The sequence below is a fragment of the Theropithecus gelada genome, chromosome 5, assembly GCF_003255815.1.
Source record: "Theropithecus gelada isolate Dixy chromosome 5, Tgel_1.0, whole genome shotgun sequence".
In the NCBI taxonomy this organism is placed as follows: Eukaryota; Metazoa; Chordata; class Mammalia; order Primates; family Cercopithecidae; genus Theropithecus; species Theropithecus gelada.
In genome coordinates this window covers 148,603,977-148,620,175 of record NC_037672.1, presented here as the reverse complement: position 1 = coordinate 148,620,175, position 16,199 = coordinate 148,603,977, and the positions used below count along the sequence as shown (strand labels likewise).

Genomic DNA, 16,199 nt, shown 5'->3' with positions numbered 1-16,199 from the left:
GACAAATATCGCATGTTCTCACTCATGCGTGGGAGCTACAAAAGTGAATCTCACAGAAGTAGGGAGCAGAATGGTGGTTACAGAGGCTGGGAAGGGAAGGCGGAAGAAGTTAGTTAAGGGGTACAAAAATACAGCTACACAGAGCGCTAGTATTTAATAGTACAGTAGAGAAGTTACAGTTGACAATAATTTATTGTATATTTCAAAATAGATAGAAGAAAATAATTGTAATGTTCCCAACGCAACGCAAAGAAAAGATAAATGCTTGACATGATAGATATCCTAATGATCCCGATTTGATTATTACACAGTGCACACATGCATCAAAATATCATGTGTACCCCAAAAATATGTGCAACTATTATACATCAATTTTCAAAAGAAAAGAAAAAAAGCAGTGGTTCTGCTGTATCTTTAAAATGAAGGATCATTCCAGAAGAAAGAATAGAAAAAAAAGACCGTGCCCCTCGGTCTGTCTTTTCATCACTCACAGGAAAAGATTAGAAATAGAATAAATGCCAGAATATCCCCAAATGTCAAATATCAAGATGAATTGGCTGCCAATAGCGGAAAAATCACTTATGAATTTAGCATAGGTATTTATCCTCAAACTATCTTTTCATTTATACTATATTTTATTTGAGAATTTAAATTCATGAAACTATAAAAATAATCAGAGACTAATAAATATCTGACTTCAGAGGTCCAGATTTTGCAAAGCCATGCCCCAACACAGAAGGAAAAAAAGAAAAAATATATCTAATATATACATAAAATATGTATCATATATATATCATACATATTGTCCTCCCTGATTTTCACTATTTCTCCAACCCTCTATAATCCTGAGCCTATTTCTTATTTTCTTGGATATTGGTCATTAAATTAAACCATCATCACTTCTAAAATATTCAGTGACAATCAGCTGATAACAAAGCACACATATTGCCCTATGCTACACTGACCATAAACACAAGCAAAACAAGGCAGGGAAGTACAATGAGCTAAGTGAAGCACTTCTTCTGAGATGATAACTCCAACAATGCACCCATAGACCAAAATCTACAAAGCAATGTTAGTGAATTCAAAAAGATCATTTGTGATTCAAAGAAGTTCTGGCCATATTTCTCCTATTCATTTTCCCCTAGGCTGGCAGGCTTTATGGGTTTTTGGGTTTTTTTTTTTCCTTTCCTCCAGACCCCTAACTCCTATGCAAAATGAAAATGTTCCTAAAGTATACATACAGCTTCTCTTCAGGCAAAACAACCTCTATCTGAACACAACAGGCAAGGCAGTTCATAAACCTGACAATGGACCAGTACTTCTGAAAAAAACTCTCTAACCAGAATATTCAGATATAGCATTCAATGTATTAAGCAATTAAATTTTGTCTCAACTGGGAGGTTCCAGGAGCATGGCAGATATTTGTTACCTCACTGCTTGTCAGCATTTCCTGCCTGCCTTTGGCCTATCATATGTCATATCCGTGGAGGTGGACAATTTCTCCTTGGTTTTCTGCTCACTAAAATATCTTGTCTTTGGGGATACCTTATTTCAACTCACTTTTCTGATATTTTGTCAAATGAAGAAACTAGTATCTGTTACAAATGGATCATCATTTTGAAATGTTGGTATTTATGAGTATTTGGGTTGTAACAAAAATTGACATATAGTTATTATTTATTTATCACATAACAAATACTTTCATTAAACGCAGTCACATAATCTTCATTGCTCTACTGCCTCTCAGATCTGCAAGTTTATCATGTTTATTCAAATGACTGCAGTGGCAGCAGCAAACAAAAAGGACAGATTATAAATCCATTTTTTATGTCTCTTAAAATAATGTTCAAATGACTTGAAGAATAAATTTTTTTTATTGGCTTTGCTTTTTGCACAGATTCTAAATCGGGAAAAAATTATTTTCATTAGTTTAAAATGTCCTTTCTAGAAAGTTCCCTCCCTTAAATGTGTGTTATACCTTACAGCAGGGGTGTCTAATTTTTTGATTTCCCTGGGCCACACTGGAAGAAGAAGAATTGTCTTGGGCCACATATAAAATACACTAGCACTAATGATAGCTAAAAGAAAAAAAGAATTGCAAAAAAAATCTCATAATGTTTTAAGAATGTTTACAAATTTGTGTTGGGCCCCATACATGCGGCCCGCAGGCCAAAGGTTACAGAACCTTGCTTTACAACATTTCAAAACATCTTCACAGACATACCACAGTTGATCCTCCCAATAACCTTATGAGGTAGCATATTCCAAAACCAAAACAGGCTGAGTCACATCAGCAGTGCAGAAGAAGGAGACCAGGAGCCAGTGGTTTCTTCCATGCCTATTATGTGCCCAATCGACTTCTGTGTATGTCCTCTCAGTTTCTCTCCTGGTGGAACCCCTCAAGCAGTACCGCAGAATTAGAAACAGAGGAAGTATTCAATTAAGAGTAACTATATTATTATTATTGTCACTATCATCCTCATTAAAGAAACTTAGGCCCAGAGAGCCTAGGACCAGGCAGTCAAGCCCATGTCCTAACCTCAGGTCTGGCACTGGTTTTTTTTTTTTCATTATTCCATTCAGAACTTGTGATAACATAACATTCAGGCACTTCCCTGGGATATTTGTCCTCACCCACCCTAGAAATGACTAGCCCTGACTTGAACATTTATGTATTTCAACCATGAGCTGATCTCTTCATCTTTATAAGGTACAAGTCTGGGTCTCCAGAGAAGCCATTACTGATGCCATCTCTGAGGATACTTTTTTAACACAACCACCACCACTATATGAGCAGTAAAAGGGTGATTAGTGCTCACCTTGTAAAGGTCACTGAACAGCCAGCAAGCAAGAGCTTCCATCACCTGGACTAAATCTGACCTGGTGACCCACAGCTGGGAAGCTCTGCACCTCCAGACCAAGGCCAGGCTTCCAAGTACACTGAAAAAAGACAGCTGGTTTTCCTATCATCAAAGAAGCAGTATTTAAGAATTTAACATTTAAATACCATCAGGTTTTACCCACTTTGGAGTAAAAGCCTGGTTCTTTGGGCAGTAAAAACGGCTTTGCCAAGTTGTTCCGGATTTCATTCAGGCCTTGCTAATGCATTCTGTCATATATCAGTAGAGGCTTGATGAGGAGCTAACATAATCCTTTTAGGGCAGATAACTAATGCTCTACCCAGACTATCCAGGGTGTTTCTTTAAGATTGGATTTGTTTTCTGCTAATCCTTAAGATTAGTTACTGATGACCTAATCTAAAACCCTAAAAAGTTCAAAAGCTCTTTTAAACTTAAAAATCTAATAGGTGATACTCTCCCGACAATTCTGTAAGGCCCTCCACAATAGGCCACCACCAGCTTTTTCAGAGTCGTTTTGTAATCATTCTCTTTTGCAAGATGTTATGCCTGCACGGCACCACTCCTCAAGCAAAGTGGTCTCAAAGTTAGCACCCACTCTTATTCCCCAGGACTGCTCCAATGAAGGGTCAGGAAGTCCACTAAGGAAGGAGGAGCAGGGAGTGCATGCCAGAGGACCCGGGTAGTCCCACTTTTTCATTTTTGCTTCCACACCACCAGAAGAGCATGTAAGAGCACAAACCCTCGCAACTCGGAGCTCCTCTCAGCCCTAGCCCTTCGCTCCTCTCTCAGCTTTGGGACCACATTCTCTCTGGGTCCGCTTCTTGCAGTGCTGGGGTAGGGTTTCACCAGAGTAGTCAACTCCAAGGTTCAGGATCTGGGTTTACCAAAAAGAAGGAAAGACGTGCACCATGGTCTAACCAGGGGTTTCTAGAGTTCTGTGCAGAGATTCAGAGCTAAATCATGAGCTAATAAGGAAGCATCATTGCTTTCCTTCACAAAAACAGATGCTTCTCACAGGTTCTGGAGAAGAAGAGGTATTGCTGGGCCAAGACAAGATTTGGTGTACCTGAGTTCCCTATTAAATTGCCAAATGACTGTCTTCTTAATAGCTGTGCACTTTGACTCCTAATACTCATCTTCAAATCCCAGCCACTTCATAAAACCTTTCCCACCTGTACTTCTGTCCAAAGGACAAACCTTTGCTACCTTGTATATAAGTCCTCAGTTCACAGCAAATACTCATCAAATTTTTACTGAATTTAACTGAAATATACTCACAGATCAGAGGGTAAACACTGTGTGTGTACCATTATCAAAGCATAAATCAAAGAAATTATATATCAAAAGCATTTTATATTTGGAAAACTTCCTTTTAATAGCAAAAGTCCCCTATAAATGTACTTCAGGAGAAAGACGTTCAGCCACAGACCAGAATAGCTTTTATAATACTTCTGAACATTTTCAAGCATTCTATCTATAATTTCCAGGAGCATATTTACAATATAATGCATATGGCCCTCGACAAACTTTTAATAGTACAAATAAAATTAACCTTGGGAAACAATGCAAAACACAAATTAATGTTCTTGATAATTTTCTTCCTTAGATGCATGGCCCCTATTTAGCTTATATGACCAAAGTCATATAAAGTATATGAATAGAAAGTAATATAAAGTATAAAGTGAATTTTTCTTTAAAGGAAACAAAAAAGGCAACTCACCTTAGAACTAGCTGTAACATCACATCTTCACAATGTAAACCAATGAGAGTTCTGAATAATGCCAGGGACACCACACAAAGCTGGGAAACAAGAGACACACATTCTAGTTCAGATGCTGGAACGATAACTCCACTCCCCACAGATGGTAAATAAATCAGAATTACAAAATAAAATGGGCCTTTTTTTTTTTTTTTTTTTTTTTTTTTTTTTTAGCAGTTTTGATAAAAAGCATGCTGCTGCCAGAGAGAATGTGTATTCAGGATATCAATTCTCCCATAGGATTTGATTAGAAAGCCAGTGTCTGGAATTATGCCACTGTGCAGAATTATCTTCCTGCAAAAATGCCTGGGCTCGTATTTCCAGCTTTTAAAGATCCAGACAAACATTCTCCCTACAATTCTCCAATTCTCTCTCTCTCTCTCTCTCTCTCTCTCTCTCACACACACACACACACACACACACACACACACACACACTCTCCTATTTAGGTAATTTGTTTGCCTGAGTTATTTTTCAAACATTAGTTATTTACAAGACAGGGCTCAGGGAAAATTGTATATAACCTAGCCAAGTCTCCCTTCAGAGTTCTTAGCCTCAAGCTCAGCTCCTCTCTTGGCTTTGGGGCAAACATTTTCCTTGGTTCCATTTCCCATTGTGCTGAGGGTGAGATAATGTTCTTTTCTAAAAAGTTCTTTAAAAAAACAAGAATTCTATCAATGCTGATTTCCAAAAAGAAAAGGTAAACTGCCAAATAGGGGAGATGCCCAAAGGTGTATTGTAAAATCTTTGCACCCTTTTGAGAGTAAGCTTTTATCAATCTACTGGCCCATTTAAGTAATTTTAAGGTCTCACTCTTTGTAGAGTAAATGCTAGTCTGTTTTCTAGGCAATTGGGCTTAAAATCTGGCCAATGAAATCCACAACAATGCTGTAAAGAAAGAGCTGTACTTAGCCTAACCCAAAACATCTCTTATCCTCAGGGCAGGTCATATACGTGTAGTTAGCTAGAAGCAACATACCCTGTTACCATTCCAAGTCTTTGCACTTGTGGTTCCATTAAATGCAATGGCTTTTCCTGACTCCTCCAACAGGCTAACTCCTATCTATTCTCAAAGTCTTAACTTAGGCCTCACCTCCCTTAAGAAATCTTTCTGTTCTGTCTCACAATATTACCATCCAACACCTCCTTTCCCCAACCCAGTTAGGTTTCCTTCTTATCCATTGCCACAGTAACCCCTGCAAATCACTGTTAATTTATCAGACTTCATAGTAACCTGGACCCCTCACTGTTAAGGGTGAGCCGCAGGGTGTTTGTCTTTTTATTATTGAGTTGTAGGAGTTGTTTATTCTGTGTACAAATACCTTATCAGATATATGACTTGCAAAAATTTCCTACCATTCTGTGAATTTTCTTTTCAAGTTCTTGTTGTTGTCCCTTGAAGGCAAAAGTTTTTAATTTTGATAATTTCCAATTTATCAATTTTTTCATTTGTTGTCATTCATGCTTTTGGTGTCATATCTAAGAAAACACGGACAAGGCTACAAGGATTTACTCTTACGATTTCTTCTAAGAGTTTTATAGTTTTAGCTCTTACATTTAGGTCTCTGGTCCATTTTGAGTTAATTTCTGCATATGGCATGAGGTGTGGATTCAGCCCTATTATTTTGCACGTGGATATCTGATTGTCTTAGAACCATTTGTTAAAAAGACTATTCTTTCTCCCACTGAGTGGTCTTGAAATTTCCTTGAAAACTAATTGACCATGGATATATGAGCTTATTTCCGGATTTTCAATTCTGTTCCACTGATCTGTATGTGTATCCTGCACCACACTGCTTTGATTACTGTAGCTTTGTAGAAAGTTTTGAAACCAGGTACGCTGAGTTCTCCAACTCGTTTCTTCAAGTTTGTTTTGACTATTCTGGGTCCACTGCATTTCCATATGAATTTTAGAGTCAGCTTATCTATTTCAACAAATAGGCCAGATAGGAGTTTTATAGAAAAACACTGAAACGGTAGATCGATTTGTGGAGTATTCCTATATTAACAATATTAAGTCTTCTGGTCTATGAACATGGGATGTTTTCCTTTTATTTAGGTCTTCTTTAATTTAAACAATGTTTTATACTTTTTGCAGCATAAGTTTTGCACTGCTTTTGTAAAATTTATTCATATTTTCTTTTGATGTTATCGTAAATTGATTTTTTGTACATTAATCTTGTATCTGCAACCTTACTAGACTCATTCATTCTAACAATTTTAGTGCATTCCTTAGTTTTTACATACAAGAGCATGTCATCTACAAATACTGATTATTTTACTTTTAATATAAATGTGTTTATTTCATTATTTCATTTTCTTATTTAATTGCCCTGGCTAGAACTTCAAGTACCACCTTGAATAGAATTGAAGAGAGAAGGTATCTTATTCCTTATCTTAGTGAAAAACCATTATTCACTATTAAGTATAATGTTAGCTCTGACTTTTTCGTAGATGCCCGTTATCAGATTGCTAGGAAGTTCCCCTCTATTTCTAGTTTGTTGCGTATGCTGTTGATAATCGTGTTTTCCTTTATCTTGATACGATGTATTACATTCATTGATTTTCAGACTTTAAACCAGCTTTACAATCCTAGTTTGATAAATCCCATTTGATCATAGTGTATAATCCCTTCTATTTATTCTAGTTTTCATTTGCTAGTGTTTTATGGAGAATATGGGGAGCCCATATTCATAGTTAGTGTATAGTTTTCCTGTGGTATCTTTGTTTAGTTTTGGAATCAGAATTGACACTGGCTTCACAGAATGAGTTGAGATGTATTTCCTCCTCTTCTAATTTTTTAAAGAGTCTGTGAAGAATTTGTATTAATTATTCATTTTTTAAATTGATAAAGAACACACAACATAAAAGTTAACATATTACTGATTTTTAAGCATACAAATCATTAGTGGTAACTATATTCACAGTGTTGTGCAACAGATCTCTCAAACATTACATTTTGCAAAACTGAAACTCAATAACCACCAAACAACTCCCCATTTTCCCCACCACCCAGCTCCTGGAAACCATCATTTTACCCTCTGTTTCTTTAAGTTTGACTATTTTAGATCCCTCACATGAGTGGAATCCTACGTCTTTTTCTGACTGGCTTACTTCACTTCACATAATACCCTCAAAGAGCATCCATGTTGTAGCATGTAACAAGATTTCCTTCTTTTTTTAAGGTTGATTAACATTCCATTCCATTGTACACATAACAACATACTCTTTTATCTATTCATCCATCAATGGACAATCTAGGTTGCTTCAACCTCTTGGCTAGTGTGAATGATGCTGCAATAAACATGGGTATACAAATATCTGTTCAAGATAGTGCTTTCAATTATTTTAGATATATTCCCAGAAGTGGGATTGCTGGATAATGTACTAATCCTATGTGTTATTTCTTGAGAAACCTCCATGCTGTTTTCCATAATGGTTGCACCACTTTACATTCCCATAAACAGGGCACAAAGGTTCCAGTATTTCCACATTCTCAACAACACTTACTGTTTCAGTTTTTTGGATAGTAGCCACCCTAATGGATATGAGATAATATCTCATTGTGGTTTTGATTTGCACTTCTCTAATCTTTTCATATGTTTTGTGGTCCTTTGTATGTCTTCTTCACAGAAATATTCAAGTACTTTGTTTATTTTTAAGTTAGATTATTTGGATTTTTGGTTGGTGGTGAGTTACAGAACTTTTTATATATTCTGGATACTACCCCTTATCAGATATATGACTCATAAATATTTTCTCCCATTCTGTAGGTTGCCCTTTCATCTTGTTGATTAGTTCATTTGATATGCTTAAGTTGTTAAGTTTGATGTACTCCCATCTGTCTATTTTCCCCTATGCTTCTGGTGTCATATCCAATAAATTATTACAAAATCAATTGCTATGAAGTTTTCCTCCATGTTTTCTTCTAGGAGTCTTGTAGTTTCAGATCTTATGTTTAGGTCTTTTATCCATTTTCAGTTAATTTTTTATATGGTGTAAAGTAAGGGTTCAACTTCATTCTTTTGCATGTGGAAATCCAATTTTACCATTGCCATTTGTTGATGAAATCGTCCTTTCCTATTGTGTAGTCTTGGCATCCTTGTCAAAGATCATTTGACCATAATACAAGGGTTCATTTCGTTTCATTCTGCTTCCTATTCTGTTTCATTGGTCTTTATACTAGTACCACACTGTTTTGTATTACTATAGCTTTGTAATATGTTTTAAAATCAGGAAATGTGAGCTCTCCAACTTTTGCCTTCTTTTTCAATATTATTTTAGCTATTCAGGGTCTCTTGAGATTTCATATAAATTTTAGGATTTTTTTTCTATTTCTGCCCAAAAAATGTCACTGGGATTTTGTTACAAATTGCATGGAATCTGTAGATTGCTTTGAGTAATATAGCCATTTTAATGAAAATAAGTTTTTCAATCCATGAACATGGAATGTCTTTCCATTTATTTGTTCTTTTTTCATTTCTTTCAATAATGTTCTGTAGTTTTCAGTGCACAAGTCTTTCACCTCCTCAGTTAAGTTTATTCCTAAGTATTTTATCCCTTTTGATGCTATTATAAAGAGCTTTTTAAAATTTCCTTTTCGAATTGTTCATAGTTAATATATACAAATTATTTATGTGTGTTGACTTTGTATCCTGCAACTTTACTGAACTCACTTGTTAGTTCTAACAGTTTTTGAGTGACATCTTTAGGATTTTCTATATTTATGATCATGCTGTCTACAAACAGACACAATTTAACTTCTTTCTATCCAGTTTAAATGCCTTTATTTCTTTCTCTTGCCTAATTGCCCTGGCTAGGACCTCTAAGTGGGCATCCTTGCCTTGTTCCTGATTTCGGAGAAAAAGCTTTTAGTCTTTCACCATTGAGTAAGATGTTAGCTGTGGGCTTTTCATATAAGGGCTTTAATATGTTGAAGTTGTTTCTTTATATTTCTAGTTTGTTGAGTGCTTTTATCATGAAAGGGTGTTGAATCTGTCAAGTGCTTTTTCTTTTTCTTTTTTTTCTTTTTTATTTATTTATTTATTATTATTATTATACTTTAAGTTCTAGGGTACATGTGCATAACGTGCAGGTTTGTTACATATGTATACTTGTGCCATGTTGGTGTGCTGCGCCCATCAACTTGTCAGCACCCATCAACTCGTCATTTACATCAGGTATAACTCCCAATGCAATCCCTCCCCCCTCCCCCCTCCCCATGATAGGCCCCGGTGTGTGATGTTCCCCTTCCCGAGTCCAAGTGATCTCATTGTTCAGTTCCCACCTATGAGTGAGAACATGCGGTGTTTGGTTTTCTGTTCTTGTGATAGTTTGCTGAGAATGATGGTTTCCAGCTGCATCCATGTCCCTACAAAGGACACAAACTCATCCTTTTTTATGGCTGCATAGTATTCCATGGTGTATATGTGCCACCTTTTCTTAATCCAGTCTGTCACTGATGGACATTTGGGTTGATTCCAAGTCTTTGCTATTGTGAATAGTGCCGCAATAAACATACGTGTGCATGTGTCTTTATAGCAGCATGATTTATAATCCTTTGGGTATATACCCAGTAATGGGATGGCTGGGTCATATGGTACATCTAGTTCTAGATCCTTGAGGAATCGCCACACTGTTTTCCATAATGGTTGAACTAGTTTACAATCCCACCAACAGTGTAAAAGTGTTCCTATTTCTCCACATCCTCTCCAGCACCTGTTGTTTCCTGACTTTTTAATGATCGCCATTCTAACTGGTGTGAGATGGTATCTCATTGTGGTTTTGATTTGCATTTCTCTGATGGCCAGTGATGATGAGCATTTTTGAATGTGTCTGTTGGCTGTATGAATGTCTTCTTTTGAGAAATGTCTGTTCATATCCTTTGCCCACTTTTTGATGGGGTTGTTTGTTTTTTTCTTGTAAATTTGTTTGAGTTCTTTGTAGGTTCTGGATATTAGCCCTTTGTCAGATGAGTAGATTGCAAAAATTTTCTCCCATTCTGTAGGTTGCCTGTTCACTCTGATGGTAGTTTCTTTTGCTGTGCAGAAGCTCTTTAGTTTAATGAGATCCCATTTGTCAATTTTGGCTTTTGCTGCCCTTGCTTTTGGTGTTTTAGACATGAAGTCTTTGCCCATGCCTATGTCCTGAATGGTACTACCTAGGTTTTCCTCTAGGATTTTTATGGTATTAGGTCTAACATTTAAGTCTCTAATCCATCTTGTCAAGTGCTTTTTCTATCAATTGAGATGACCCTGTGGGTTTTGTCCTTCATTCTATTAACGTGGTATATTACACTGATTGACTTTCATATGGTGAAGCATCATTGTATTCTAGGAATAAATTACACTTGGTCATGTTGTACAATCCTTATCATGTGCTGTTTAATGCTTTTTGCTAGTATTTTGTTAAAGATTTTTGCATCAATAGTCATCAGGGATACTGGTCTCTAGTTTTCTTGAAGTACCTTTGTCTAGCTTTGGTATCAGGACTATACTGGCCTCATAAAATTAGTCTGAAAATGTTCCTGGATCTTCAAGTTTTTAGGAATTCAAGGAGGACTGATGTTAATTCTTCTTTACATGTTTGGTAGACTACTCCAGTGAAGCCATCTGGTCCTGGGTTTTTCTTTTTTTAAAATTATTATTACAACTTTGATCTCCTTACTAGAGGTAAGTCTGTTCAGACTTTTTTTTTATTTCTTCATGATTCATTTTTGATAGGTTCTATGCTTCTAAGAATGTATCTAGGTCTTCTAGATCATCCAGTTTGTTGGTGTATAATTGTTTGTGGTATGTTCTTTTTAATTTCTGTGGCATAAGTTGTAATGTCCCCTCTCTCATTTCTGATTTTAGTTATTTGAGTCATCTCTCTTTTCTTAGTTAATACAGCTAAGGGTCAATCAATATTGTTGTTGTTGTTTCAAAAAACCAAGTCTTGGTTTCATTGGTTTTTCTATTCTTCATTTCACTGATTTTTGCTCTGATCTTTATCATTTCCTTCCTTCTGCTAACTTTGACTTTAGTTCGTTCTTCTTTGTCTAGTTCCTGGAGATGTATAGTTAGGTTGCTGCTTCAAGATTTTCTTTTTTTTAACCTAAGTGTTTACAGCTATAAAATTCCCTCTTAGTACTATTTCACTGCATCTCATAAGTTTGGGGATATTGTGCTTTCATTTTCACTTGTCTCCAGATATTTTCTAAATTCCCTTGTGATTTCTTCTTTGGCCCAAGAATGTGTTGATTAATTTGTATGTATTCATAATTTTTTCCACTGTTTCTTCTACTATTTATTTCTAGTTTCATTCCATTGCAGTCAGAAAAAAATTATTTGTGTGCTTTCAATTTTTGTAAACGTGTTAAACTTTGTTTTGTGACCTCACAAGTGGTCTATTTTGGAGAATGTTCCATGTGCACTTGAGGAGAATGTATATCCTGCCATTGCTGGGTGGAGTATTTGGTATATGTCTGTTAGGTCCAACTGGTTTATAGTGTTGTTCAAATCCTGTTTCCTTCTTTATCTTCTGTCTGATATTTTTATCCACTATTTAAGTAGGGCATTGAAGTCTCCTACTATTAATGTGCAGCTGTCTGTTTCTCCCTGTAATTCTGTCAATGTTTGCTTCATATATTTGAGAACTCTGATGTTATATATAATATTTATATCTTACTAGTGAATTGACCCTTTTATCACTACATAATGTCATTCCTTATCTCTTGTGTCTTTTTTTGTCTCTTTACCTTAATATCTAATTTTTTAAATATAAGTACAACCATCTCTGCTTTCTTTTAGTTACCATTTGCATGGGATATATTTTTCCATCTTTTGACTTTCAGCTTATACATGTTCTTAGATCAAAAGTGAGTGTCTTTTAGACAGTATATGCTTGGATCATGTTTTTTAATCTATTTAGCCAGTTTATATCTTTTGATTGGAGTGTGTAATCCATCTACATTTGAAATAATTACTGAGGTGGAAGGACTTACTATTTCCATTTTGTTGTTTTCTGTGTGTCTTACAGCTATTTTATTCCTCTTTTCCCAATAAACAGACAGAATATAAGCAGCAATGTGAAGCCAGCAATTCACTCTTCTCTTTCCCTCACAAGGTAAAAGTCAGCAGTTGGAAGTTTTCTCTGGATCTTGCCACACTGTGTTGGGGAGGGTGCATGGCTAGAGCAGGTAATAATGCCACCTATTTTCCTGCACACTTCAATATGTATCTTCTTGGCTTTGTGCTACAACCTCTTAACTGGTATTCTTACAAAGTTTCTGAAGTTCTCACAAAGGCAATTTGGTCCATACATTTTTGTTAAGTGGGTTTCTCTGTGAGGGAATAAGGGCCTGAGTCTTCCTATTCCACCATTTTGCTGACCTTACTTTTTAACTAGTGCCTAAATGTTTGAAAGAATTCACCAGTGAGGCCATCTGGGTCTGGGCTTTCCTTTATGAGTAGTTTGTTTAATTTCTATTTTAATCTTATTTTGATATAAATTTATTTAGATTTTCCATTTCACAAGTTTGTGTCTTTCTAGAATTTTTCTATTTCATCTAAGTCATCCTTTGGCATATAGTTGCTCATAGTATTCACTTATTGTTTTTATTTCTGTAAGGTTGATAGTAATATCCTCCTCTTTCATTTCTCATTTTAGTAATTTGAGACTTCCCTCTTTTTTTATCAGCCTAGCTAACGGTATGTCAATCTTGTCAAAGAACCAACTTTTTATTTCACCTATTTTCTCCATTGTTTAAATTTGCTATTTCATTAATTTCTCTCTAATCCTTATTGTTTTCTTTTTGCCTGCTTTGTTTGATCTTCTTTTTCCAGTGTATTATGATAGATGCTTAGGTTACTGCTTTGAGCTCTTTCTTCTTTTTTTAACATATGTGTTCACAACTATATATTTCCCTTTAAACAATGCTTTCACTGTATCTCGTAAGTCTGGGTATATTTTGTCTTCATTCTCATTTATCTCAAAGTAAATTCTCATTTCCCTTGTGATTTCTTCTTTGACCCACTGATTAGAAGTGTGTTAATTTCCATATACTTGTGAATTTCCCAAATTTGTTTGTCAATATTTTTTTAATTTCCATCCATTATGATCAGAGAACATACTTTGCATGATTTTAATCCTCTTAAATTCACTGAGGTTTGTTATATGGCCTAGCACATGGTCTGTCTTAGAGAATATTCCATGTACATTGGAGGAGAATGTGTATTATGTTTCTCTTAAGTGTAGTGCTAATTGAATATTTTCTTAGTATAACATTTTAATTCCTTTAAATGATTTTTCCACTATATTTTTAAATTATTTTCTTAGTGGTTGCTCTAGTGCTTCCAGTATACATTTTAACTTACCAGAATTTACTTCAGATTTATATTAAATTAGCTCTAGTGAAATATAGAAATATTACTCCTATATAAGTCTATTCCCTCTTTCCCCCTTTGTGCAATTATTGTTATACATATTATCTCTATATATGTTACAAACTGAATGATATACACATTCTCATTCTTTTGCTCTTAAAACAAGAATTGCAATTAAACAGGGACAGCCTTTGGGGAGGAGTATTTTTCAAGTTAATCACAGCTTCAAAATGAAGAATGACCACCCAAATTCACAACTTTCCAAACTTTCATTTCAGGAAAACTCATGGACAGGAATATGATCTCTAATACCCAGACCTGATGCACTCTGGTTCCTTGGCTTTATCTGCACTTAGGTCCACGTGTTCCCCTGCATCTTGCCCCCACAAAAGTGCATTCTGCTAGTTCTACAGAAGAAAGTACTAAAACAGAGAAATCACAAAAGATGTCCTATGAAAGGCAGTAAGTGTCACCTCTTTGACAGAAGGATCCTTGAGAGCAAAACACATTATCCCATTCATCTCTAACCAAAGAGAAAGAAGGTAATGGCCACAGAACAACAACAACCAAAAAAAAAAAAAAAAAAAACAGAGAGTGAGAGAGCAAAAGAGAATATTCATAATTACATTCCCAAAACAAACTCTCCTGAAATCTGTTCTTAGTTGTAAGTTCCCTTCCTCTGGCGCTCTCCTTACCCGAAACGGGGTGTTGATTCGACTCGTGAGAGTGTCTAGGATGTGGACATTCTCGTGCTGGTGCAATAGGATAAAACGGAGGAAGATCTCAAGTAGTGCTGGCTCAGAGATGCTACGCAGGAAAAGGTCCAGATATGCAGTTGTGGTCATGACCTCCTCCACAGTCACCTAGAACCAACAACAGAGTGAGTGCAGGTGAGCATCCTCTTGATGCTGTGATACACGCCTCTCCCGTGGCCCCAGCCTCACTACAGTGACCCCATCAAGGCAAGAACACGACTGCCCACGAAAACACACTTCAGAGCTTTATTGAAACCCATAACCTATTCACATTCCACAATACCTCATGCTGTTTCCACCCTTTAATTCAATAAGGAAAAAGAAAGGCATAAAGAATCAATTCAAGTGTTCTGACAATTCTAATCATCAAATGCAGTTCAAATACCATAAAGATTTTAGAGTATAATCAGAAATGAAGAAAAAAGATAATGGAAAGTATTTACATGGATTGTAAAGGATTAATTAGAAAGCTCGGAGTAACTTGTTTCATTATTAGTCATTCAATAAACATTTATTGGGACCTATTATGTACAAGGAGCTGAAAACATAAGAACACTCTTTATGTCCAGGAAGATGAGCTATAACAAGCAAAATGATAAAATAAATTGCAAAGGAACAGTACAGACACAAAGTACTACAGATGTTCAGATGTGTTTCTGGAGAGATGCAAGTCAAATTTTTCATAACTGAATAATACACATAAAATGTTATTTATAAAGTACTATAAGAACTCACTGCTTATAAAGTAACTGTGACTTTTTTATAATACAAATTAATATTTGCTACCTGGTGTAATTTTCTAATGTAGTAAAATGTCAATTTTTCAGTGAATAAGACTCTGAAGAGCCAAGTTTTTCAAGAAGCTGAGGATTTGATGCTTCAAGTATCAAAATTCTAACCGTAAACATTTTTTATTAGGAGTATTTTAAGAGCTAGCATATACATCTTTGTCCTCCTAAGATGAGAATATATCATCTCTTGATGAATAGAGGTCATTCCCAGGGTCATCAACTGCCCCGCAGAAGCATAAAGAAACAGCCACACCTGAAACCATGAAAATCACCAGAGAAATAGTTCAAACTTTCAGATTCTAATACCACACACCCTAGAAATCTTAGCAATCCCTCCACCATGAGTCAAATGCACTCGATTCTAAACAAAACAGATGGCAATATAATTTGAGTGATTTTTATTTTCCCTTTTCCATTTTTTAAAATCTTCTTTCTTTCTCTTCCTTTAAAAACATTAGTTGTCACATTATCTTACGGTTACTGGGCCATTCCTTTTATATTCCATTCCTCTTCCCCTTTTAATTTTCAGCTTTCAAAATCCACAGATTAGTTTAGAAACCAGATGTCCAGATCTGCTACATAAGTGTAGATGAGCCCTGAGTGGATGCATCTGTGCATAAAGGCTTGGAGCTATCTATTTTGGCTGCTTAAATTACTTTTAAAAA

At 35.7% G+C, this 16,199-nt stretch overlaps 1 protein-coding gene across 1 annotated transcript in view; it reads right to left on the bottom strand.

Annotated features, from left to right (window-relative positions):
- The window catches only part of FAM160A1 (family with sequence similarity 160 member A1), a 263,667-nt gene that overhangs the window by 19,390 nt on the left and 228,078 nt on the right, over positions 1–16,199 (bottom strand). Inside the window, exons 8-9 of the mRNA XM_025385547.1 lie at positions 14,684–14,851; positions 4,585–4,664 (exon numbers count right to left, since the gene is read on the bottom strand). Coding sequence (XP_025241332.1) covers positions 4,585–4,664; positions 14,684–14,851 — 248 coding nt within the window. The remainder of the gene's footprint in view (positions 1–4,584; positions 4,665–14,683; positions 14,852–16,199) is intronic.